Source organism: Temnothorax nylanderi, unplaced genomic scaffold (genome assembly GCF_030848795.1).
Source record: "Temnothorax nylanderi isolate EJ_2023f unplaced genomic scaffold, tnyl_v1.0 TNYL_tig0123_pilon, whole genome shotgun sequence".
Lineage (NCBI taxonomy): Eukaryota > Metazoa > Arthropoda > Insecta > Hymenoptera > Formicidae > Temnothorax > Temnothorax nylanderi.
Window position 1 is genome coordinate 175,174 of NW_027249185.1, and position 27,956 is coordinate 203,129.

General features: G+C 44.0%; 1 protein-coding gene and 1 long non-coding RNA gene across 4 annotated transcripts in view; one reads left to right on the top strand and one right to left on the bottom strand.

The window, feature by feature from the left end:
• Bbg (big bang) overlaps nucleotides 1-23,033 on the bottom strand; it is a 43,095-nt gene extending 20,062 nt beyond the window's left edge. Inside the window, exons 1-5 of one of the 2 annotated variants that reach the window (XM_071713366.1) lie at nucleotides 22,942-23,033; nucleotides 17,769-18,188; nucleotides 15,941-16,432; nucleotides 14,122-15,839; nucleotides 13,213-13,307 (exon numbers count right to left, since the gene is read on the bottom strand). In XM_071713366.1, coding sequence (XP_071569467.1) covers nucleotides 13,213-13,307; nucleotides 14,122-15,839; nucleotides 15,941-16,432; nucleotides 17,769-18,188; nucleotides 22,942-22,944 — 2,728 coding nt within the window. In that variant the 5' untranslated portion in view covers nucleotides 22,945-23,033. The remainder of the gene's footprint in view (nucleotides 1-13,212; nucleotides 13,308-14,121; nucleotides 15,840-15,940; nucleotides 16,433-17,768; nucleotides 18,189-22,941) is intronic. The other variant, XM_071713365.1, reaches the window with a different exon arrangement.
• On the top strand, nucleotides 98-27,044 carry LOC139776599 (uncharacterized). Of its 2 annotated transcripts, XR_011719123.1 has the most exons (3): nucleotides 98-1,299; nucleotides 25,866-26,254; nucleotides 26,345-27,044. It is a non-coding gene; the product is annotated as an uncharacterized lncRNA (long non-coding RNA). The 2 variants fall into 2 exon arrangements; XR_011719122.1 differs by lacking the exon at nucleotides 98-1,299 and having other exon boundaries at nucleotides 25,338-26,254.
• Nucleotides 27,045-27,956: the final 912 nt, after the last annotated feature.

The following is a 27,956-nucleotide window of genomic DNA, read 5'->3' on the forward strand; positions in this document are numbered from 1 at the left end:
CATCCTATTTAATCTAATCGCCTTCGGAAAATAAAAAAGCCGCGTCAGTCGTAATCGCGCTGCTTTCATTATCGCACGCGCCACGCAAGATCGCGTATATACAAAAAGCGTAAATTATCGGGCGTGTTGCCGAGTCGATTCCGCGTGTCGTTTCCGCGGCGGGGCAGGATCACGCAAATTGCGTTTGACAAACTGGATCGACGGCGGTAGTTACCGCCTTCTCGCGAGCGTAATGATCGGCGCGTGGCTATACGTGGAGCGCACGTAAGGAACCGGACGTTTACTACACGAGCATCCTCGCGCTCTGCAGCATCGCGCGCGATCGCGCAAGCCGGCGAGAGAGAGAGGAATATTTCCAGAGCGCGCGATCGGATAAAGTTGTAACGCCCGAGGTGGATTTTATAAAACGGTTTAATGCGTGTTCTGTACACGCGGCCGTGTCTAGCCGTGGTGATCGAGAAGCGCGCTAAGTCGTGTTATTTTCTTCATAGGTGCAACATTCCGACACTCGCTTCTCACGCTCGTCGAAAGTGCAGTCGGCACGCCGCGCCGCGCCGAGCCGAGCGCTGCAAATTGCCGGGCGTGACGAGGATTTCGTGTCGTTTCCGAGGGAAAGGATCACGCAAATTGGATTTGACATAGTGGATCGGCGGTAGACCCACCCCTTCCAGGATGTAATGATTGGCGCGTGGCCGCGCGGCCACGCATATAGCGCTCGCGAACGCGGACACGGCCGATTGTGCACATGCATATAGACGAACGTTTCACTCGTCGGCATTGAATCTGAAATTTCTCTTTCTGATTATCGCGGCGAATAATTACGAGAGCGACTCGTATAATGTTCTTTTAAAAAATAGGCTTCGTCTTTTTCATTTTTTTTTAAATGTAGAAACGATAAATCTTTCACAATTACAGTTCTAACCGATGGGTGGAGAATTTCAATTCTATTGAACGAGCAAAAAAAAGTGTCAATATCTGTGCTGTAAATCGCACGTGAAAGAAGGCACGACGATACCTGGCGTTTACAGCGGCCGGCGCGCGGCGTTTCGGTGTTGCCGCGCCGAACGACCGGGACACGAAGGACCGGATCGTCGAAGTCGGTGTGCGGACTTAAGTGAATGAGGAAGATAAACATAATAATTACGGCAAATTGAGGCCTGCCACTGAAAACAGCATTGTGGCGAGCAGAGAGGAGGCGAGAGAAAGAAGTGGGTCCGCGCGCGCGGGCCCTGGTCCGCGACGTGTATCGGCGGAATAAACGCGTTTAACGTACTTGGCGTGCCAACAGCGGTAGCGTAGGTGAGCAGGGGAGTTTATCGGGAAATACATTCAGACCCTATAGTCACCCGTGGTTATGCCCACGAGCCCCGGGAACATTGTAAATTATTAACGTTGTCCGCTCGTCCCCGACGATGTTTTTCTCGGAATATTATTTTCAGGGGAAACGTTCGGTTTCTTTTTTCTCACGAATTTATTGATCAAGCGCCGAGAATCGTCGTTTCGCCTTCTACATTCTCTTTAGCGTGGTTTCGTTTTGAAATATGGAGTGGCGTCAAGAATAACCAAACGAAATCGCTATAATATGCGCTCGGCCGGAAGTGCGGTATTCGCCGTGTGGGTCGCTACTCTCAGACGATATTATAAATTGCTCTAATCTCGCGGTAATAGGCGTATCCATTCTCGCGCCCGCGTGACGTGTCGGTGAGGTGGGAAGACACGTTGCACATGGCGAAAGAACGCGTGCTTTATTAACTCTTATCAGCGCTTTTAATTTCTTCGCGAACGAAACTGTGCTCGCATCGTCAAGCTTTCGAGATTTCTCTCATAGGTCTGGATAATCTCCTATTGAAGAATCTTAACACTTAACTGATTAATTGGTAGAACAAGTGTATTTCATATCGCAACCCGTACAAAACAGCTAATATAAATAGAATTTTAACTTTTATCGTCCTAAAAACAATTTCAAGTATTCTTCAAAATATTTTTATCGCAATTTTTTTTTTCGTATTGTATATATTTTTTAGAGATATCTCAGAGCGGTAAGCTATTTCTGGATCGCATCATAATTCGCGTTGTATCTCACTTTATTCTAAAGGCCACGTAACGAATGTAAACGATTGAAAGGTGCATCGATTTCGATTAAGTAACGACCTCGACCTAGTGAATTACGCGTTGCATTCGGGAATTTAGCCCCGCGGCTGCGATCGAGCCTCTCGCATCCCCGCGCGCGCGTCCGCGCGGAGCGATGAAGTTCGCTTGATCGTGTGTCCAGGCCGGTTTTCGATGCCGCGACGCCGCGGGCTGCTCGCCCTTTTTAGACCCCAAAAATGATCTCAAATAAAAATAACCGATGAAATTGCCGAGGTGGAAACGACGGTTTTACCGTCCGATCGAGATATCCTATTTCTGGTAGCGCATCTCGAGAGAGGAAATCTCAACGACAGCCCCCGTTGCGGTGTCGACGTACGAGCGCGCATTTTTCAAATCGCTTCGCCGTCTTCTTTTTATTTCGTTATATGGCGTGTGTTTATTTTAGCTAAGTACAGAAACCGCAAACGATGTATCTAAAGAAGAAGGGCCGGCCCGCGCATCTCTTCTACACGCGGCGATCTTCCGCCGTCTTCGCGAATACCTACACGTGTATCTCCGCGATGCACGCGATGTATAAGGCGCGCTGTTAGTGTAATAATAAACTCTCTTGAACGCCGCGGCATGGTCTAACAGAATGTATCTTGCGAGTCACAGTGACTGACTACTTGGCGCCTGCACCGATAAACCAACTTCCCCGGGCTCTCGTACTCTCGTGCACGATTGTGTCGGCCGTGCACACGTTTAATACGTATACGCTCGCCAGCGTACGCTGACACTAGAGACGACGGACGATGAATGAGCTAATTGTGCTTTCTGATGAGCGAGAGACCCGTCTCTTTTATCTCTTTTCCGCCGCATGAATGACGTATGCGCGCACTTGCCGGCTGTCGCTCGAAAAATCATAGCGCAATGTCGTAAGAAAGACGTTCGCTTTAAGTAAACGATAATTGAACGTTCGCGGAAAAATTAAATGGAGATATTATAAAATTATTCTTTAGGGCCGGTATTCACAGTCGGTTCTTATTTCAAGACCATCTTAAGTAATGTCTTAAGATGCTAATACGGCTCTGTGATTGGTTCATCTTAAGATCTAACTTAAAGTGGACTTGAAAATAAGTTCCGACTATGAATACGGGCCTAGGTCTTAATAAATGTATCGCGTTGTTCCTCTCAATTCGGATATACAGGATATACGAGATCTATATCATTCACATAAGAAACAGGTTTTCTAATAGGAATGTAAGGTCCAACTGATTGCCCCATTTTTGGAATGATTTTAAACGACGCGGCGGCACGTTTCGCAGTCCTATTTGAGCGCAACTGAGCCTAAACGTGATCGCTGAAAGAAAAAAAAAACTGAACGAGTCGACAAATACACATTTAGGCAGGTGTAGTCCATCCGCGACGCCTGCAGCTGCCTCTTATGGAGCCCTTAGCGTGCTTTACCCTCGAGGTTCAGAAAATATCACGGCGGCGTATGCGTAACAGCTGCTGCATTTTTCTGTGGGTGGCGACCAGTGAAAGTGAGTCTTCGAGGTCGACGCCGGATATAAATTTCATTCTATTTCATCTTAAGCTGGAGATACAACCGTGTGAAAATATTCCAATGCGATAATTATGAGATTTCAATGAGAACTAGCGTTCATTTCTATCAATCATAGTAATATTTAAACGTTTAAATGATTATAGAGACGAATGTATTAGAGGAAAGAAAGTTTCTTCACCCTTCAAGATTTTTTTAGATTCTTTGAACCGAGAAATATCCGGCCCGATCCGGGAGGGAATCTTTTTTTATCTGCAGGAAACTACGATACACTGCCAGAATGTCTAATACTTTATATTTCGTTAAACTTGTTTGTGAATGTGTTGCTCTTTTTTAAATTTGTTACCGCAATCAAAGCTGTGTCATCAAAGTTATACATTGACATAGTTATTAAGCCCGATACAATAAATATAAGATTATAAACAATTTAAATCTTTTGAACAATTATTTATTTCGCGCATGTTCGATCAATGTGCACTCATCTGTCAAATCGGAGGAGATCCGGTGCGACGACGGTTTTTATCTGAACCGTTAAACGGCGGTTACGTTATTACCGCGCGATTAAACCAAGAATTGATTGCAATTTAATCGCGAAATACGTAGGAAACTGCCGCTTGCACCTGGTTGCAGCGAATCGCAATTTAAAATTCGGTTTTGAAATCTGCATGGAAACGACATGTTTAGCCCATTTAAAGACAGTATAATTCACCGCTGACATTAACTGAGATCGTGCCTCGTTTTTTTTTTTAAAGCGATTCACGAAGATCAATTGTTACCTCATTGCGCTACGGTCTAATGAACGTTCGGAGTCGAGGCGCTTCGCGAATCAACCTGGTTCTATTAGCGCCGTAAAATCGGCCTTCCTTCGGCATTAGAGCGCTTTTCTTGTGTACACCGCGACAGGAGATACGCTTAGCGAAACTTTTCCGCATCCTTCGTGTAACCAATCGAGCATTGTTCGCGGAATAGAGGAAAAAGAAGACTTAATTGTAAATTTGCGATAGTGTTAACACGGTGGGTTCGCAATTAAATTGAATCGACAAATGTTCGTAAATATCTTACCGTTTCGGGAAACAAATATTTTCCTTTCGCTGCGTGGTCAAAATCTCTACGGTTCGTGCTATATAGTCCTCCTCAAGCTTCGCAGACCGATTATACGTTTCGCACTCCGTTACGGAAGCACATGTTCGCGCTCGAAAACGGAACACTGTAAACGATTACTTCTTAGGTGAACCATGAAAAAATATATCTACGCTACACCGAACACGAAGAATATATATTTTTTCGAATTCGTAATAAATGGAAGCCGAGCAGAGCTTTCTTCGTTACGCTCTTCAAATTCCAAACTGGTTTATGCTCCAATTCGTGCTAAGATATTGGCTAAATAGTAATTTTGGCGTCAGCGGTCTGAAAGTCCTTTGGAAAATCATTCGAAGCTTTACAGACTCCGCAACCGCAGAATTTGCGAAAGAATCGTAAGAGGAGGTATGCCGAATCGAGGAAGGAGTCACACTCAAACGGTCTCGGAATTCGCGAAGAGGAGCACCCGATTCGAGCATAGGCGAATTATGGCGAGCATACCTAACACGCGAGGCGGAGCACGCACACGTGAAAGTCCTCTCGGAACGTTTTGACTTGAGAGTCGACGGGAGACTGGCAAACGCCTTCTGCCTCAGCTCGAGACGTCGCGCCGGGCATCCCTTTCCACCGTGCGGGAGACGACGCTTCCTTACCGGTCTCTCGAGGAGAGGTGCCTTTACTCCCGATAGGTTACCTTCGAGATAACTCGATAGCGCACCATAAATGCGCGCACGCGTGTAAATTGTTCCGATAAATTCGCCAAGATTGCGAGAAGCCCGGCATTTCGTCGTTAATTAACACGGCGGCTGACCCCGGGTGCACTGGCCGTTCATGCGACGCGTACGTTGCTCGCAGACGCTGTCACCTTCTTCGAAATTTCATCTCGAAGACAAGTCGCGACACTTTCGCGTTAGCCCGTTATATGCCAGCACACGAGATTCGTCGTATGTAACGATTCGTTGAAAATATTTCGTATTTCTCGCGGCCGTTCATTAATGATCCTATATTTATCTACGTGCCTCGAATGACACGCAGAATAATATCGGAACGTAAACATTGTTACAGAAATATTACCACGGTGTTTATAAATATTAATTCAATTCTATTCTATTCTCGCGCAGTGTACTTCCACTTTGGAATATATAATTTAATAATTGAGTAACTTCTGGATACATTACATGACGACATAGCGATCATAAACATTGTTATAGAAATATTACCATTGTATTTACAAATATTAATTCAATTATATTCTTGCGCAGTATTATAATTCCACTTTGGAATATATAATTCAAGAATTGAGATTAATTACTGGATACACATTACATGACGACGTAGCGATCAGCGACGATCTATCCATCGAATTCCTGACACGAGTGAGATTCGTGTCGGAACGATTTAGAAATATGCTCGCTACGTACGATTTCTGCCGAACAAAAGGCCGTCTCTTTTCACTGTGCGGTACATTTCGAAATCGAAGATCAAACGTTGATAAATCGTTTTGTGATCCGCGGGGAGTCTCGCGCGCGCACAATACGAGTAAAATTGCTCAAAGACAGATTGCGCCTTTACGTCAGAGAATTTTCGTTGTCCAGCCGAGTACGACACTTCCGCGTTGCCTTTCCGGTTTAGGAAAAAGACATTTTATCTTGTTATATATATATATATACGTTTTGTAAGCTTGCGTCCCGAATCCTTAACGTTACTCTGCAGAATACGAAGCGTTTCCGAAAAAGGAAAGTAGAAGTCATTTTTTTACCGTGACACGTCGTACAAAATGCGTAGGCAGTTTAGCGTATATCTCACAAAAGACCTTTTGCTCGTTCGAGCGTCGATCGTTTCGCCACAAGGATCGCCATAAGGCATGGAAATCGAGCGGCTAAAAAGAAGTTAACCGGCCTTTGTGCAGGTTCGAATTTCCCCGAGTCGAAGATCGTCTGTTTCGTTTTGTCGTAAAACGTGAAAGAGCTAGCTGAAGCGCACTTTAACGAAAGCTCATCGCCACGCTCGGTTATTTCTTGTTTCACCGTGCGATATGAACGAAGGTATGATCCGACGCGGAAGTGTGACTTTATCAGATTTAGAAGTTTATAGACTATTCTTGAGAATTTAACGGGGAAATTGCGCGTACCGTTCGACGCGCGCAGAGATACCGAAAATTCGTTGACCGCATCGTAATGTCATCATGTTACGTAACAACGTATTGGATTATATATTTTAATACGTTGGACGTGACGCAACGTAATATCGCGTAATATCAGCTGGAATTCATTAAGCGTTTCTGCGAAGCGAAAAGCGGAAGTCTCGCTCTCTTTGCGAAATCAAAAATTTCCATAAAACAAGTGTGAGTCTCATGGTCGATGTCGAAAGGGCTTTCAAATCCATTCAGTAGACATTTAACGCTAGACATTGCATTTTCCCATTATTTGTAAACACATGTGACATGTGAGGAGTTACCGGCGTTACCGCTACTCGGGGAAATATTTGCATGCCTAGCGTGCGAAGTAGACCGGCATCCCGGACAATGACGAACGTGATAATAATATTAGATTTACGCTCGCCAAGGTCTACTCCTTCTCGTACGATGACTTAAAGTTGTTCATCGATACGATCGATACCTACAGTTCAATGACAAGAACAAGAGCTATTTCGGCAACACATCACGGACTAGGATCTAGTTTATCTAGTAATCATTTTTGATTAGCAACAAAAGCATGTTATGTGAGTGGTCGTAATGTTCATTGAAAGACTGTCCATTATGAAACTTTTTATGAATATCTCCGTGCGTTCCGCTGCTGGTTGCGGTAAGATCGGGTCGCGCTGCGATCTTTATCGTTTTATTTAAGAGGAATGAAAGAAAACCTGCTTTTATCGCGTGGTGGCATTTGCTCAAACGACGCGAGTTACAACCGGATAAAAATTCGCCCTGATTGCTCAGCAAAGCCGCGCTGCACCGCGCTCTAAAGCGCCGACGTCGGACCTTGATGGGTTAAATTCTGCGCTCGTTTCCTGGATTTGTGTTTTAGCGTCTCAACTTGATTCGCAAAACTCAGGTTACAGTCGGGTCAGCGACAAGTTGAGTCGCAGCTACACTCGAATAATCGCGATATTTTCAAACTGTACGTACAAAATAAGGTAATATTATATAGGTTGGTGTAAAAATAATTGCAAAAACAATTTCCATCATTTTTAATTCCGGTACTGTACTTCGATATAAAGTTGTGTTTAATTGTGGTCACGTATATAGTATATACCACTGTAAAGTTCCGACTTTCCTCTATTCATTTATGCCAGTGGTATCCTTCCTAGCGTGTATATGAAGTTATTGTAAACTATCAAATTGAAGATGGAAAAGAGTCAAATTTATACGATTTTCTCATATGAGTTCAAATTGGATCATAAAGCTTCGGAAACTACGTAATATCAACCAAGGGACGTATAGTTCAGCATTGGTTCCACAAATTCCGTAGCGCAGACGAAAGCTTATAGAAGATGAAGCGGGTCGTAGAAGGTCTGATTAATTAATGATTAATTAAGAGCCATTATCGATGCGGATTCACTGAAAACCACTAGAGAAGTTGTACAAATACTTAACATAGACCATTCATTGAGCTGAGATATTCATCATTTGAAGTTGAAGATTAAAACCCGCAATTATTTCTGCCCCAACCTAATAAAATGGTATAGAGTAATAAGAGAAACAGAAAACTAGAAAAGTCAACTTCTTCATCATTCGTAACGTTGCCTGACAATTTCGCGGTGAATCGTTGTCGCGATGATTGCGATTCATAGCCGTGCGGCAGAAATACTATGGGAACGGTTCACACCGGCTTGCATAAAGCGGCGTGTAAACTGGATGTTACACAAACGGTCATCAACACTCGAGATATACCGCGGGAAGAAGATGTAATTTCACGTTTATTTATATATATTATCCGAGCGAGCGATTAAAGCTTCTCTCCCGTGGCGTGGAAGTAATCCGCTCGTTCGTCAACTTCGCAGATCGATCTGCATCTTAAGTATGATGCATCGTAACTAATTATATTGACGTTGGTGCACGGAGCGGAGCGCTTCCGGGTTGCCGCAACGGAATGTCGTCTCGCGGATCTCGGATCTTGCATCCGACATGCCTACGTGGACACATAGTGGATCCTTTCAAGCGCGGCTCGACCCGACTCGAGACCAACCAAGTGTCCGTCCTTCTCTCGGCCGATCTCGCTAAACGAATAACAATATCTGGCTCTTCGACATCGATTTTCTCGAGCGCGTTCGTGCGCGATTCACAAGCGCGCGACCCGTATGTAGAACGGCAATGCCTATTTGTTGTTTCTAGTAAATGCGCGTAACGTAATTCCTGACCGGTTTCCATTTCAAGTGTGTAATCTTTCGATCGTAATCTTTCGTTCAACGACCGCGCACTTTGTGAAATTCGTTGATACCGGTCGATCTTGAAACCGGGCGAGTCATCTTTAGGCGGTTTTACTGCGTGCACCGTTCGAGCTGGCGCGATGGAATGCAGCCCGCTCCGATCGGATGCATTAAGCGTACTTTGCGAGTCAGATCGAATGCGATTCTTTCGGCACGCGAACGTGACAAAACGTGACCCGGTTTCCCTTATACGCGAATGCAGATTTCAAGTCGAAATGAAATGTTTCTCGAGAGTGTCGCATTCTTACTCGCCAATTCTTCAAAGAAACAAGGAGAATTAATTTTTATACGCATGTAAATTTATATCGTAAAATTTATATAATAAGGAAATACAAATTTTAGCAAAATGCAAAATGAGATATTGCAATGCCTTGCGTTTCAAGATCTTGCAAATATCTTATTCGGATCCGTTATTCGGTATTAATAATCCGATTGTAGTCTTTTTTAAACATGCGTATCCGCGAATGTTCCACCGAGTTCTGAATAGCGAATAATTTTCTATAAGACCCCGAGATTAGCCCGAATAAAATGTTGCCTGGAATTTATGCGCATTAACATTTAATAGAAAGTATTCAGTATCAATATCTACTAATTGATCGGACGTCGAAAGCTTCCTCTCAGGGAGGTCAAGACTAATCATCGCCCTTTGCAATCGCAAATTGAAACGGGCGTCAGATTGCCTGGGAAAGGTCGATCTCCTTAAGAGCCGGTCGTTAATGCGCGGTTCGGTTGAAATTATGGAATGCGCTTTTCGTTTGTGTATTTTTAAGTCGCATAATTGTGCGACGTAGGCAAACGAATCTTCCGAGCCGCTTCGTCCCGGACCGGGATTGCGATGAAGATCTGGAACGTGGGGAACGCACAGTGGCATGTTACATTAAGGATCGCTATTTTTCATTACTTATCTCTCAATACTCGAAGCGACGTAAAATCACAAAATCGATCTATCTTAAACATTTGTGCCGTCGACTTACTAATGGTTGAATAAGTTCAAGTGGACAGATATCCCGATACTCTGTCCCAAGGGAATATTGATGGAAAACCGTTGGCAACAACCATAAACTGCCCACGTGAGATCTGCCGAGACAGATCAGGACAGATTTCAGCTTTGAAAAGACTCTTGAAAGTGTTGCCTTAGAGAAAGAGCTATCGATGCCAATCCAGTTGAATTCGTATAGGTGTTGGCTGCGTGACATTTGTTATCTTTGGGTCACTATACTATACGCACTATACGGGGGTCCCGCGCTGGCGGCCGGCGGCGCGGCTGGAATGCCGTTTTCTGCGATCGCGCACGTACATACAGGCGCACGTCAGTACGCAAGTATGCGTCAGAGATCGCCGTCTCTTCGATTGGAAGTGAACCAAGTGAAAGATCTCGAAAAGGAAGGCGATTAAGGGGGAATGGGACCTTGAGCGCGGTCAGCCACTGGACGAGAGCTTCGGAGGCTGAAGACCGCGGGTCTTGGGACGCGGGGATCGCGCCATATTGTTGTGACTAGTAAGCTTTGCCGCGGACCCCCGATCGGCCATCCACCATCCGCCAGCTCGCCAACGGGCGCGTGTGCGCTGCTCGCGGCCGCGGCGCCGGATCGATCGTAAATGTCGCGAAACAATATAAGTTACATGATAATTAACGGAAGACTTGGCAATCGTCGAACCGCAGCGCTAAACAATAGACGCGTTCTATTCGTTTGCCTATTCTATCCCGGATGCGATCACACATCGCGCAACGCTGTGACGCTTGAATAAAGCGCCGCTATCAAATTGTTAGCGTTACAGTCGCGAGAAATTCCGAGAAATCTGAATTCGCAAAAGCTGCATAAAGCTAATCTCTCATTCAGCTTCACAAGAATTATGGCTTTAGCAAACTTGTTTCCTAATATGCAGCTTAAAATGTTATTGCCTGCAAAGCCTTCCAGCATATACCTATTATAGCGGCGCGAGATAAAAGATTCCCGAGTCGACGTAAAATGACGCAATGTATTTTCACGTACTTGGATTCGCGCGCGGCGAATAAACGGCGGGTGTAATGGATATCGTGAGAATTTTTACGACTTCATATTTAACGCGGGGGGAGGGGGGGGGGAAACGAACGTCCGTCGGCTCGTTGGAAAAATGACCGGTTTAAAACGTTGCCGCGGCACCCGGCAATCCGAAGGCGCCTGACCGTAAAGTTTGACGTTTATAATACGGACCCTCGCGCGGAGACGGCAGCTTCGATTGTTCGTTAGCAATTCGCGCGAGCATCGCCGCCGACGCCGATGCCGCTCGCTGCCAGGCGATTCTCGAATTATTCTTAACGGTTTTGTTCTCACACCCACCTGGCCGGCGGCCGGGAATCCACATTCGAAGCGGAGGAACGCCGCGCCGCGCGCCGCGCGCCGCGCCGACCGTGCCGATTAGAGACCGCGTCGACGGAATTTCCTTATTTCCCCGCTTTTGCGCAGAGCGCAGAGCGCGCCCGGCTACGGTAAAGTTCTCGGGTGAAGATCCGCCGATACACTCCTTATCGTGCGATTCGCTTCAGGAATCGCGCCGTTCGCGTTGCAGAAGAGGAAAAAAAAAGAATGAAAAAGGAAATAGACGCGGCAAAGGCGCGCGCGATGTCGAAATCGCGCGGGAAGCAAAAGGACTTCGGTCATTAGAAAATTACACGTCGCTTCTAACATTATACAGCGTCTAGCGTGATCGGTGCATTTCTGAAAAAGTACTGTGCAAATTAATTATTGTACGAACGCTTATTATTTCTTATTGTCCAACCTCTTGTAATCCCTTCTATTATATAAATTATCTTTTTCCTTCGGACTTTTTCCGATGGCTGTGTTCATTAAATTGAAAAAAGGACACGTGAAGTGTGCCAGAGAGAGAGAGAGAGAGAGAGAGAAATACTATATCGCGAATGCTGAATTGTTTTCGATAATATACCTCATCGAGCGTGTTCGATCATTTGCGAATTATTATCACCGGCTCGATTTCCGGTATGGCGAGATTACTGTTTTCTCGACCGCGGCCAGAGAAGACGAGCATGTGATAACGTATCTTTCTTTAAATAGTTTTCTGGAAGAGTATGTATTACGCAAATAGGTATCTCATTGAAGACAAGTGCTTTCGTGTTTACAGAAAATGGTAGAGAGCTTTCCTGACGTGGTGTTTGCGCAGAAATAAATTATAAGGGACATGAACCAACATGAACCTCCATAGGCAGAGAGAGAGAGAGAGAGAGAGAGAGAGAGAGAGAGAGAGAGAGAGAGAGAGAGAGAGAGAGAGAGAGAGAGAGAGAGAGAGAGAGAGAGAGAGAGAGAGAGAGAGAGAGAGAGATAGCGCAGGTATCAAAAAAAGGTTCCGATTAAGATCTCGCGCATAATAACGCGGTTGCGAAGAGGAAACGCAAACATCTAGTCATCCGCGCGAAAATACCACAGAATGCACGTCGGTGAATAAGAATTTCTCCCGGCGCGAGGAAGGCGCGCCGCGCCGCGCCGCGCAACACGCCTTTGTCTCGATTCGCGACCTGCCTCCGTTTTGAATGCATTCGCGCCCGCGCGCGAAACCGGAGAGCTGCATGGGCGCGTAACGCAAGGTGATTAATGCGTAACCTTTATAAAACTCGACGCGGTGTGACGTGCCACCGGTAGCGTGGGCGTGTGCACCGGGTGTCCTCCGACGTTGCGCACTCGCAGCATTTTTCGGAGTTTTTTTCTTCTTTTTTTCCGCGATAGTTCCCGCATATTTGGCGAGTCGAACGATCGTGAACATTTGTCGCCGACCGACGCGACGGATCGGTCGCGGAAAAGCGGAGACATTGATGACGCTATCGAAAGCAAAGTCAATTAATTAATTAGCGACTCAAGGTTGCTCCGGTTGGCGACGATGCAAATTTTTTTTCACGCAGTTAGCCTTAATGGGCGCAAATGCCTGATTTGTTGGCTTTTGCTATTAGCGAACGGATCTCTAATCGTTCTGTGCCGGCCTCGCATTCTTCCGTTAATTGGATAAATTGCGGCTTTATTGATTCAAATCGTATTTTGAGGTTTAATTAAAAGTTTAATTAGCGTATTAAGCGGACTTACCGTTTTTAACGAACGTATCTTTCTTGATCGCAGAAGGCGATGGCGATTCTTCCGGCTCCACCGTCAGCTCGCTGGAATTATTCATATCCGCGTTGCTGTAACAGGTCAGAGAAGATATTTTTTCCTGGTTGCTTGAAAGAGAAATAGCTGCGTCTTTTTGTCTTATCACTGATTGTGATGTAAAAAAAATGTAAAAATAAATTTTAGATACCTAAATAATTAAGTAATTATATAACTTGTTACACGCGTTCAACGCGTTTCAACGAAAACCTATTAAAAGATTTAATAAACGGCAATCGCTGTTCGAATGGTTTAAGAGGCGATTGCAGCGTCATGCAAAGAAGGAGAGATCGCTTTTCAAAGCAATAAGCAAATGTCGAGCATTTGCATGGAGGCGTTCACCTCGTGGGACGGCCGAGTCGAACGACTCTGTTCGATTCTCAGTAAATCGACAACCCTCTTTTCTATTCTTAGAACGGTCAATTAACCTTTTCTCCGTGTGCCGCGCGCACGGCAGGTAACCCATATCCATAAAGAAAGTGAATTAATTTCTTTTTAAAGTTCATTCGTTGCGTGGCGCGCGCTGCATCAACTCGAGTTCTATAGTAATCTGTTCCTCGACACAATTCCCAAGCGGTTTTATCTCGCAGCTAATTGCATACCTTATTCGGAATAAGCAGAGTCATTATAATTAATTTTACACAATATATTATGTAATTGCTGTTTAATTGCGTAATAAATTAGCGATACGCAATAAATTGCATTTCGACGTAAGAATTGAAATGCGAAGTAGTGAAAGTGGGCGTAAATCACTAAATTCCTCCGTTATCAGAATCTCTTTTAATGACTGCAGCCCCTGTTGAATAATAATATCTTGGTTAATGTTGAAATGTACAATTGTAAACTTACGCATTTACGTATTCCAAGGAAGTTTCCTCCTCCTCGCCGATGGTAGCGAGATTACTTTGCCAGTAATAGTCGCCGTCGTCGCTTTCGTCGGTGGTGTCTTCTTCCTCCATAATTTCCTCGTTCTCTATCATTTGATTCATTTCCGGATTCTTTATGTCGTCGTTTATCACGTCGAGCGATTGATAAGTCTCGTCGTCCTCGCTTTCTTGCGTCGTAGTGTTATTAATCGGTGAGGCACTTTCCTCGTTTGATGGAAACACTTCCTCAATAGTATCCTGATTTGTCCTAGTTACTTCTTGATAACTTTCCGAGTTTTTCTCTCTTTTCTTTTCATTGTTTGATTCGTCAATTTGTTTATCGGTTGATTCTAAGTCCGAGTTTTGATGCTCCGGTGGAACTTTGCTCGAATTATTCGCAGGTTGATCTTGTTCGTTTCTATCAGTTACTTCATCTTTAACTTTAATTTGTTTGCTATTTATAGTTTCTGTCGCATTATTCGATTTATTTTTTCCAACTTCCTCCTTTTGATCAGCCTGCAAACCTTTGGCCACTCTGATTTCGATAATCTCAAAGACTTTGTTCGTTTGCGCGTTTTCTTCCAAACTTGCAGCTTTGTCTTTCTCGTTATCGAAAGAAACGTTCTTCGTGTCAGATTCTTTATCGAGACTTCCATCTGTACTTTCAATTCTTCGACTCTTTTCGTCAAGAATGTTATTTTTATTCGGTGACAAATCGCACACTTCTGATCGAACGCATTCGATGCTTTTAACTTGCGAAAGATTCTCATTTTCTCTTTCCGTTACGTGATTAGAGTCGATCGGCGTCGAAGGTTTAATTTCTCTTCGTGGTATTATAATCGGCGGCGGAGGCGGCGGAGGTCTCTTCCGTCTGGCCTTAACGTCTTTTCGCGGCAACGGTTTTGGCGGTAACAGAGGAGCTTCCGAAAGTTCCCTTTCGACGGAGACAGGTACCGTTGCGGGGATTCGCGGAGGACGCGCCTCGTTTCCAGATTCGCTCGTCTGCGTCTGGTTCACGCAGATCCTATTAACGTGATTTCTAGCCGGCAACGGCGGCGGGGACGAGCTGTCGCCGCTGTTTCTCCCGGTGCCGGAAACGCACCGGGTCGCGTCGCGGAATTCCTCGTGGTTGCCGTTGACGCGCTCCACGAGCTCCACGTCGTCCTTAATTGGCCTGAAATGCGTCGTCGAGTCGGCGGCCAGGTCGGCGGTGTAGAAGAGATCCGGCCTGGCCTCGTGTCCGTAACTCAGCGGGGCGTCCTGAAAGCTGAGCGGCGGCTGTAGAGTGATCGTTTCCTCGATCAGCACCGTGTTCGGTGCAACGACCGCCGTAATCCGCTCGACTTCGCCCCGCGACTCCACGTGCGTCACCGCCTCGGAACTGGCGAGACGGCGGAGCAGGTAATCGGGCGGATTCGTGAAGTCCCGCTCGAGATGCTCGAGCGGGCAGATCGCCCGAGACAGCAGCACGTCACGATCGGACGATCGGTCCGGGTCCCGCTCGACGCCCGAGGCGTCGCTCGGCTGCTCGGAACCGGCGGTCGACGCCGTCGACGTCGTCGAGATCGTTGACACGCGATCGGACGTCGAGAATCTGTCCACCACGGTGGACATTGAGCTACCGGTATCGTCGGACGTGCTGCCATGCGTAGAGCCGCATTGTGATCGCGCATCCAGATAAACCATCGCTTCCGGCGGTTCCTACAAACATAAAGAGGTCTCGTTTCAGTCAGAGCTTTTAATTCGGAATGGAATTTTTACATATTTTCAATCTACTTTTTCCCCCTTATCACGATTACAACCTGCTTGGACTTGGTGAACTCCGGCGAGCGGTCCTTCGGCGATTCCTTCGGGCTTTCCTGACTCGATCCGTTGACGCTTCTCGGCGAGGACTCGCAATTCTCGTACGAGCTTATCTTGGTCACGCACTGTAATCCGACTTGGGAAATCGAGCCGTTTTGCGCGCCATTTTGCGCGCTATTTTGCGATCCATTCTGCAATCCGTTCTGCAATTTCGAATTGTCCCATAATTTCTTGATAGGACTGGGATTCGCCTCGCCGTCCGCGGGTCCTCGGGGCTGTCTCAGCTTCCTCGGCGGTACAGGCGGCGGTGCCGCAGGCAATTCCGGAGGCACTTTGCTTCTCTCGATCTTTCTCTCGGCGCTCACCACTTCCGGTCTCAGAGCGCCGCGACACCTGACCATCAGCCTGATGACCAATTGCGACTCCTTTAATCTTCTCACGCAATCCAATCGGGTCATGTGTGTTACTGGTATACCGTCGATCGAAAGTACCTGCAAGAGATGTAACGTGAATTGTCGAGTACGAGGAAGCGGCCGCGGTGCGGGGAAGAGCTCGCCCGATAATTTGCAATGTAAACAAGCAATGCGGAGGTGAGAGGAAACCTTTCTTGAGGGATCATTAGGGAGGAAGTAGGTCTTGAAAATCATAGACGGCGAAGTGCACCGTGGGAGCCAAAGAGAGTGCGTCTGCGCCGTCTTATTTTGCAGCTGTTCCGCGAAATAAAAATTACGCTGTACACATCAATATCGCTGTCTCGCAACTCACGATTTTCATTTTATTGGCAAACACTCTGATAAATTTGAAGTTGACTTTTCTTCAGCGGTGAGATGTTGAATATATACGTCGTCGTATTGAATTCAAATATGCGAGAGAGATCTCTGCTGCTTCTTTCCTTTTTTTTTCCCCCTCGTTCATTCAACTGCCGACATTACGCCGACATTACAGATGCAAACGTCGCGGTTCGATGCGTGCAAATAATTATATGTCAGTCATTACACCGACATTGAATATCAATATAGGAATCTACCGTTCGACCATTGTAATCTTTATCCATTACAGAAAGAAACCTGTTCGGTTCCGTAACTGAAAGCGACTCGTAACGACGCGCGAAAGATTTCACGTGCCGTTGAGACTGAATGAAATCATACATGTTCATGAATGTTACTTTCTTGAAACTATCGTGCGCATTACAGCACAAAATATCATGTCAGCGAAAGCAGAAATGTTATTAAACTCGTGTTAACGCACGGGAAACAAAATCAAGAAAGCAATATCACTCGCGTGCATCGTTTTTTCTCGAGAAAATCTAAAATCTAAAGAAAATCTTAACCCTAGCTCGCCACATTCCGGTCCAGTGGACCGCTGAACGTTTTTCGGTTTTCTAGTTTTCACATAACAACGTAATTTTCTCGTTTGCTCATAATAAGCTCAGTTTAAACTAAAATCACTTTCTTCACTTGATATTTTATCGCAAACATCTCATTCAGACTCTGTATTTCCAATTCCTACATTACAAGCTTAAAATATTAATTAGAATGAAAATGATATTATCACAAACATCTTATTCCGACTCTATATTTCCAATTCCTACATTACAAGCTTAAAATATTAATTAGAATAAAAATGATATTATCACAAACATCTTATTCAAACTCGGTATTTCCAATTCCTACATTACAAGCTTAAAATATTAATTAGATTGAAAATGAGAATGCGACAAAGTCGAGCGGTCTCACGGACCGGAGTGTGGCGAATTAAGGATTCGAAAATAAGTGTGGCTAGCCAGGGGTACGCAGAACTCTGAGCATTTCGGAGTATCGTCATTACCTCGTCTCCCTCGCCTAAGGTGCCCCACGAACATTTCGCTCTGCTGGCTGGACTTTGCTCCGCGCAGCTCTGCACGAACAGTCTTCTGACTCTCTCGGCGGTCTTGTTACCGCCTTCGAATTTGAGTCCGAAGCCCAAACGTTCCCCGGGCAATCTGAACACCTCGACTTCTTCCTCGAGATGCCCCTCCATACCGTTCGACACGCTCTTGCTCGCCGCCGCCGACGATTGTTCATCGTCTTTCTTCCGATTGCCGATCGACAGGACGGTGACGAAATTTTCCGACGTCGGCTGACTGCCGACGCTGACCACCGTCACGAAGTCCTCCGTTGTGCCCTTGGCGACATCCATTTTTCGGATTGATCTTAATTCATGGCAAGTTCGCTGATCTTTACGCTCCACTGGAATACTGGCCACTCCCTGAAAATAAATCAAATCATTGTTGGACAATTCTGTGATAGTCTGTGGCGTAATCGGGAGACAGGTTCTTATCGGGGCGTAAACCTGTTTAGAATCGTAAAGAATTATTTATAATATGTCTCGGAGCAGAAATCAACAAAACGCTCTGCACCCCAATCGACCATCATTCGCAGATTGCGACAAAGCCGGAAATTTGAGCACTTGCCTGCGAAAATTTGTAATGTTTCTCGTCGCTGCCAGATGGTTATTTTCTAATCCCGTTCATTTACTCGTAATGCGGAATCAGTGAACAGACGCCGCGCTGCCGGTAGACGAACCGTGTCACATAGTGCCACGAGGATCGCGGACGATCATTAAGCGACTGCATACCGGTGTAGTCGCGTGACCAACTTAATATGGAACTTTCATGTTCTCGTCGTACCTGCTCGTTTTACCGATTACGCTATTACACATAGATAGCGGCGGGACGAATTATAAACAAACAAAGCACGTGTCGATATAAATTACATTCCGACGCGAGACATTTGTCTACTCGGCGAAGCGCTAACTGTAACTCGTATTCTGTTATAATTGAGATTTGTTTCGTCACGATTGACCTCCGCTCGAGTGGAATTTTATTCCGCCGTTTTTCGACGGCGAGTGCTCCGAAAATTACATCTGCATCAACGTTATGCGATTAGTGATGGCCATTCGAGTGTCTCTCTTTCTCTCCTTCTTGCAGGTTTTCATCGCAATTCAATCACCGTAAAGTTTTATATTACTTTGAATATTCAAAGGCAGGAATTCTTGGAAATCTCGAATGGCTTTCGATCGAATATGTTTTTTTTATCGCTTACTTTCATCGCACTGTTAGATACCTGAAGCGTCGGCAAATTGCAAAGATAAATTTTCCATGTCGCGAACTTTTCGCGACGCGGCTCCCCGGTTGTCATAAACATTCCTCCGAGCCGTGGAGACTCTCCAAGGCATTCCGACTAATAAATCTTCCTTCTTATTTTTCCCTCGCGGGCAGGTGAACAACGCGCACCGCCTCCATCCGTTTTCACCCATCAGCATCTCGATAATTTAACGATATGTATACCGTCCGTCGCCGTGAAAGTATGTCCGCTTCCACTCGAAGGCATCGTGCACAGCCCCCCTCCCCCGCCGCCAGTATCACCTCTGATCTCGGCAGAATGTGAGAAGTAGAAAGTAGATTGACCCCCGGGGTCACTGTCGAGCAGTCAGCTGATCGCGAAGGTTCCGACGACGATCGCCAAATTCGATTCTCTTTTTTTTTTTTTTGCATATTAAGGTAAATGTACCAATGCCTGGACACGTACCTATGTCTGGACATTTTTATCATTTTAGTCCTTAAATGAATTATAACGCGAATTAAAGTCAAAGAATCAAAGATAAAAATATTTTTCTTGTATTATAGTTTTATCTTTGTTTTTAATTCGCGTTATACTTATTTATAAAGATGATAAAGGTGTCCAGACATAGGTCTCAACTCTGGGAGAAATTTTGACCGGTTTTCCCGCAGCAACTTAACATTTTGGTTAGTGCCCCTTAAGTGAAAATTATCTTTGCATAACTGAATATCGACAGAACTAATTGAGAGAATTGACTAGTATAACTTAAAAATGTACTAATATAACTTAAAAATCTTTGAAACAGCTATAAGAATAGCTAATTACAATTTTTAGTTACGCAGGGTTTATTAGGGTTACGAATCCAAATAATTTGATTACTAATATAATCGTGGGCCCCAAAGTGGGTTGCTTAACCGTCTTTTTTCCCAGAGAAGTGTCCCGGCATTGGTACATTTACCTTATGTCTCTCATTATTTTTTTTCAAACAGTAGAATCCACGTCCTGATATAATCGCATGACATTTAACAGCGCGGATGTCGAACACATAATTATCCGTTACTGATAAAACGTTACTGCATATGCAGTAACAGTATTTGCATTCAAAGAATTCAAGATCCTCATTAATTGATTTATATACGAGATGTGCAAAGGAATTTTCTACGCCAGTGATTCAAACTAATCGAGTGCATCGGCAATATGATTCTCCGTGTCGCGTGTAACTCTAGAATTAATTTTCTTGTCGGAAGCGCGAACGTGATTTGCTTTTATGAAATATTTGTTCATTGATCTTGTATCTGCAATGCGCGCAGCGACCATGGGAGAACCACTGCGGGCGTCGACATACATACGCTTCACATCTTTCATCGATTATTATACAGGTAATCTACGGTAAATTTTTCGCTATATTACATGCGCGCCAAATAAGATGCGTATTTGATCATTTGAACATTTTCACTTGACGCCAATGGAATGGACGACGATCGTTAAATCGGTGTCGAAAATCGCAAAGACAGATGGAGCATAAAAATCTCGTCGTGAGCAGAGTCCAGGGAGATCCAGGGAGCCCGTACAAGTGCGTGTAACGGAATTCGTAGCCGCAGGCCGATCACCACATTCTCGATATGCCGCGTTGGTTCTCGAACGAGCGTGGGCACACCGAAACCTCGTAAAAATATACGCGAAGCTGAACCAACCGCGATTCCCGAACACGTATATTCGAGGACGAATCAGGCTTCGCATAGTTACGTCGATTTAATCCTTCGCTCTATACTTGGAATACTTGAACGTATTCCAACGAGATCATAGCTCCCCCCCTCGATATTCGGATAATTTCGGGGAATTTTACGAGAGACGGGCGGAATGAGAATCGCGCTTTCTTCATTTAATTAATACATTGCGTTCGCTCGTGTGGGAAAGGGTTTTTGCATATAACTGTAACCGTTACGGCCACCCGGCAGGTCTCGTATGATGGATCGGATGCAAACGTAAAACCAACTGTGATAGACGAGATTAATGTCGTACAAATTCGAACCGCGCTCGCGTGCAACGTCGACGCGTCGGCCGCATCGTGCTAATATCCGAATGGAATAATTGAGGTAATTAGGCGCGAGGAGAAGGCACGAAGCCGAATGTTCTAATGAATACAAATTGGTACGTCTATGAAGCCACTGAAATCCATCGGATGGCCATTAATGTTATTCCACGACTGCTTATATACCTATACGCGCGGAAATGCCTGCGCGCGCTCGGGCTAAATGGGATTGTACGAGAGCCTTCGGAATTCCGCGTTTTCCCAGCCATAAATGCCGTAATGCGCCGCGTTATGCAACAACTGTGGCGCTCGCCGACACGCTTCGTGGATTTTGACAACGTGTTCCATTCATTATTTAACCCTCGTCGACAATTCCAGCTGTTCGGGAAAAACGGTATTTCGATCTCGAGACGACGCGACGACTCAGGTCAGCCACCGCACGAAGAAAAATACAATACTGTCGATTTGTGTGTTACTGTACCACGCGTGTCGGAAGACATGTGTTTACGAGAGCCGACTGTTTAATTGTGAGAAAAAAATGCGCGATCGCTGGATAATCAAGCGATCTCTTGTATATGGGAACGTTTTGCACTGATTTTCGATGTGCTTGATAAATATTTTAACGACGTCTCGTCGACACTATCTCGTGAAAATATCTTTGGCGCGAGAAAATTAATAATTTGACACGAAATTATATTATTTTTAATATCTTCTTTCGTGTTCATTATCCGTAAGAAATGGTAATTGCCTCTTGCCTTGGTGTTGAAACACTAACTTCCCTTCCCGTACTTCGATCGGTAGATAATCACGTTCAGCGCATGCATAACAATTTCTTTTTTTTTTGCAACGAACGCTTCCTACCTGAAACGTAGCATATGCACGTGCTAAAACTTTCACGGGATTGGGAATAATTATTTGTGAATAAGGGAATACTTCGCCGGTAGAAAATCACGAGAGTGTCATTGTATTTAACTTTATATCATATTTATACACTGAAGAAAAAAATATTCAGATCCAAAAAATATTTATTAGGCTCCTAATGGTTTATTTATTTAATATAACACACATATTTATTTAGAATTAGATATTTTTATTTAAATTAAGTAAAAATATCAAATTCTAAGATATGTGTATTATATTAAGTAAATAAGCCATTAGGAGCCTAATAAATATTTTTTGGATCTGAATATTTTTTTCTCAGTGTAGTAAACTTATATTTGAAATTGGTTTCACGAGAGATAGCTTCTTAATTAATCAAAATTTGGAATCGATCTCTTATTTATCAGTTTGGCAAAAAAAAACAATAAGATAGTTAGCGCTATTTTTATCTAAATATTCTTTAACTAATTTGGAATTTGCTATTCTTGAAGAAAGTCGGTTTACAGGTAAAATTGTTGAAGATGTTTGTGTAATATCTCCTATGACGCGTACGGAAGCCATACAATATATGCATATAGAATATTACTAAACGGATTAAACGAACATTCCTTTGATACAGAATAGCGTGCGCTATATATATAAAAATTTTGCACAGTATTTAATAGAATATAAGATTTCAAAATCTGCCAAAAGTGATAAATGTCAAAACGTAATCATGAACGTAAATTATTACGAACGTGACATTAAAGAACTTTTGATGTTTAAATAACTGTACTGTTCCGAGTGTCCCTCTGGATTTTGCCTGGCTATCGTTTTATATTTCACTCGTGTCTGTTTTCGCAACGCTTCGCATTTTCTTCAAAGTGCAGTTAGCACCGCTAACAAGCCGCACATGAGAATGAACAGAAAGCAATATCCTTGAGATCACGACGATCTCTTCTCCCATTTCTTCGCAATTTTTCAGATGAGTATCAACGCGGATACGTACCATTCATGAGCATTGCTAAATCCCTCCGATCGTTGGCCACGGTCCGTGTAACACTCCGTGCAGATTGATCTCGAATCCACTTGATTTTTTTTTAATCCCTCCGCTCACAGTTGATACGCGCGTTTCTTTTTTTTTCCCAGTAAAATTCTCTCGAATATTCGTACTGTACAGACTACAGATTCTATCGGAAGTGCGGATGTCCAATGGACGCGATAGACACCGCTATCTCGCCGCGTCGCACACGTCGCCGCGCCGCACCGATCCGATCGAGCGATGCACCGAAGTTAATCGGAGTCGGCCCGGTGGGTTCCGCTCGGTACCCGGTGAACAAACGTGTCCGTGCGACGCTGCGGCGATGCTCGTGAGCGGAATCACGTGACGGAAACACGAAAAATCGATGGTTCGACGTGCATTCGGGACACCGCACCGTGCCGGACTGATGAGCCGCTCGGTAGGCTGACTTTCTTCCACGCCGCAGCCGCGCCGCGGGTTGCCCCTTTGATTACGAACACCATTTCCCTCTTCTTCTCTCGTTCGCTCCGTGCACCGCGCTTCTCGTCGTTCTCCGTCTCACCCATCGGACTCCCGTCCGTCCCGCTCGCTCGCGCACATTCCCTTCTCTCGCTCTCGTTTCCTCCTGCACCAGGCTCTTTCTCCCCGTTAGGTCGCCAATCTCCTTTACACTGGCAGCGACCGTTCTTCCATCCTCTCGCTTCGGGTGTACCACTCCTTTCCTTCAGCAATGTTGTCGAAGCAATCCTACGAGATTCTCTACCGGCGTCCTATATTATCCGCGAGAGATTTTTAACGAGAAGATTAAGCTAAAAGGTATCGTTAGTGGTCGGGAAAATTCTCTACGGACTCAGAGACGGTTCCATCTCCTTCCAACTGCGATATCCTCGTGCCCGCGTCAAACGTCGAACCACGCGACAATATCTTCGACTCGATATCTTTCATCTTTGCTCATCTCATTTGTCTGTTATATGCGAATTTTAACGTAGAAACGACATTTCGAGGACGTGTTTTTATTCGACTGATAAGCTCTCTCGTGCCTCTCATCGCGGCTTGCACGTGTAATTTACCTCGCTTCAGCAACATCGACGTCGGGCGGCGCGGCGGCTTCGATTCCACACGAGATTCCGCGCGGTGCACAACGTCCCATATTATCCGCAGACTTTCCATAACGATTAGCCCAGGAGAAAAGTGCCGGCGGCAGCGAGCTCCTCTCTCGGTACGCCTTCTCTCCGTATCGCGTATATTATACTTTCCTACTTCGTCATGGAATCGTCTTTCTTCAGCCTGGACACGTTAGCAGACGCGCAGGACGCGCTGACGGTTCCCTCGAGACGCGACTAATAAATCTCGTCTCCCGCGTGCGTTTCGGCCGTATATGAGAACGTATGTAAATCTACTCTTCTCCAGTTTAATACGAGTTCTTATGTCCTCATTTGTATTCCGTTAAAGATTTCCATGAACTCTCAGAGTAAATGTCAGGAGTTGCCGACTCCTTCCGGAAAATTACAAGCCTCGTGATATTAGATCGTAACTGGAAAATATTTCACCGATGCTTTAGGAAACCTATTTCTAAGTTACTAACGCCGTTTATAACTCTATTAGTAACAAATTATTAAAGTTTAAAAAGTAAATACGTTTTTTTTTTAACAATCTGTGCCCGTATTCCCCTTTGCACTCGAATTTTGTCTCACATCGGTTTTTGGAACAACCGGTTGTAAGATATAGAGATGCGGACAGCCGCTTCCGCGGCCGTTCGATCGCGAAGAGAGAGCTAACAGGAAAGGAAAGAAGGCTACTCCAGTTACGTCAGTACGTATTTGAGCGCGATATATCGTGCAAGCGGTAATCGCGCCCATAAACGCCTCCAACATACCGCACGGACCATCGCTCCGCGGGAAACGATAACGACCGGCTTTGATTCCCATATACTTTTGCTGTAAATATAACGTAGCGGGCTCTCTCGCAGCAACGAGACGTTACATACGATAGATAGTCTCGAGCGAGGTGCACCTTGTAAAAATACCGGCACGCACCTTATATACGTGCCTCGTTGCTGATTTCGCGCGGTCGAGCGTTTGAGCGAAAGTTGCATTTGTACAACTCTAAAATGAAATTGACGATATCGTATTGCTTGCGATGCATATACGATGACGCGACACCGAAGTCACGTGAGAATTAACGCTAGGAAAACAAAATTTATTCCGGTTACGTCAAAATGACGCGTTTCTCACCGATACTGCACCTCCGTGGGTATAATCTCGTCAAATGCGCCGGACATGCGGTAATGTCTTGCTTCGCGAAACCGCAGAACTCGGGTAACAGAGAAGTAGAACGAGTGAATCTGTCAGACGCGGCGGGAGTCATTGAATGCCATCCTCTTTCCCACCGTCAGCGTATCCCGCGCCGATAATTCGCCGTGCTAAAAGTACTTTCGCTCGTAGGATCGTGCAAGCGCCACAAATATGCGGGCGTGAAGGCAGTAAGTATGCCGCCAATTTGCTAGTGTAGCACACGATGCATATATACGCCATATATAGATAGAACCAGATCTGAGAGGAGGAAGGAAACGCTGGCCACAGTTGACGTGAAACATGCAACATCTCTTACTTAGGGCCGGTTGTTCCAACCTGTTTGTAAACTAACTAATAGTTAAGTCATATATATATCTTTGTTTTTCCTTCAAATTAGACAAAGATAGATATATGAGCTAAACTATTAGTAAGCTCACCAACAGGTTGGGACAACCGGCCCTTTTATTTTAACATGAAAAAATTTCTGTTAACAAAATACGCCTTCTTAATGTTATATCTTACTATTTGGCGAATGCTAATCACATTTTCAATGATCTATAAAATTGTTAAAATCTTGATAGGATTTATCTTGATAGATCGTATCGTTCACGCATATAGAAATTCCGGATATGCTTCCTCACGAAATTGTGCGGCGAAACGATCTGTGGGCGGACCGCGATCGCGAAAGCCGGAATGAGAGGAACCAAGTGAAGGAGATTCCTGCCAGTCAACGATTCGTCGAACGTGGAGTAACGGCTGCAAGCCTGTGGCACGTTTTAACGGTATATTTCCATCGCGCGGAGATCTGGGTTGCTGGAACGAGCGCCGCCGTTGCAAACACGTACGTTTTGGTTTCTCGCGCCGACAATAAAATTATAGCCTAGGACGGCGTTTTTCCTTGGTTTCTATGCAGCTAGCGTGAACAGCTGAACATCGCACCGGCTAGAAAATCCTTTACGCCACTTTCTGTTTAGCTTAACAGAAATAAGCTCCAATATTATTCACAGGTGAGAGGTCTCTAACGTTCAGAAACATCTTAAATGTTTTTGTTACAATAATAAGTTATTTTAAGAAATTTATTTATTATTTTTTAAAAGGCTGTTTCAGCAAAAGGAGCATCTGTCCGGAATTTCTGGGGCTTCATTGACGGAACAGCACGAGCAATATGTAGACCATCTGTGAATCAACAAGAATATTATTCTATCAAGTATTAATCTGTACTATGTCCAGATGGTATAATAGTTAGTCTTCATGGACTATATTCTGATAGACAACATGATGCAGATATGTCTATAAAAGTAGCTGATTTAACATTATGGCATATATGGTCAATAATATGTTAAATTTTCTTTGCAGGCATATTTAGAGACTCGCTTTTATATACTCAATTAGAAAGGTGTGCATCATATCCAGATACTAATTTTGTCTTGTATGGAGATTTCGCTTATCCTATCCTCGAACTATCGCTTAGACTATACACGAGTAGAGTATTGACTCCCGAACACTAGATCTTTGTCCTAAAAATGAGCTCGGCAAGGCAAGCGATCAAATGGGGTTTTAGTAAAATAATAATGCAATTTGCATTCCTTGATTTCAAGAAAAACCAGAAACTTTTACTTCAAGATATAGTTTTAATGTATAAAACAGCAACAATTCTGGCAAATTGTCACACATACTTGTACAGTAGCCAAACTGCTCTCAATATTTTAATATTGATCCACCTATACTAGAAGAATATTTTCTTTGATGTTTATTTATAAATGTGTATTATGTAATAAAATATATATATTACAGAAATTATATTTATTGAATTATAATAATTTTATCTACAGCATAAATATTAAAAAGATATAAAACATTTATATCTATTTTAATAAAATATATAAATATGTTTTTGGAACAAATAAAAACTTAACTTAAAATGTTATAATTATGTCTTTGAAATGTTCACATAACATGCAAAAAATGAAAGAACAAGGAAAATATAAAATGTCAAAATAATAATTAAAACTATGTCTGTGAATTGTCGGTAAGATGCAATAATTTTTCCATTAATTGTCCTTACTAATATGCTACAGCAATGCTGTGTCTTTTTTCTTCTGCTTCTAATTCTAACTTGGTTTCCCGCTCTTTCTTTTCTAATTTAAATTTTTTTAATTTGCAATTTTTCTTGTTTTAGTTGCAATTTCTGTTTTTCAACTTCTATTTCTTTGTTGTGTTTTTCTTCTAAAAATTGCAATGTTGAATTTTTAAGCCTACCACAAACTTTATTTCTTATAGAACTCACTTGTGAAGTATCTCTTGCTTGTATTCCCAGTTTTTGTATATATATTCTCGTTGCAAATCTTCTATTTCTTGAAGCAGCTGCTCTTTTTCCGTGTATTTTTCTCTTATTTCTGATCTACAAATCAATATCTATATGTATAACACTGTTCAACAAAAAATTACTTTTTTCCGAGCACAAGAACGAGAATAACCATTTCTTATAGCTTTTTGGACACTGAATACGACTGTTGGCCAAATTGCTCTATCACGTCATAATTTTGAGAAATTTGCAGTTAAAGTTGTAAAAAAGAGCTATTTTAGTGCATTTTGGCATAGATATTATAAGTATGATATGTGACGTGTTAAAAAGAAGTGTTATTGCTATCACAATTAATATGTTCTTAGGACTTTCCGTCTTTAAAAGAAACTTATTGTGTCAATTAT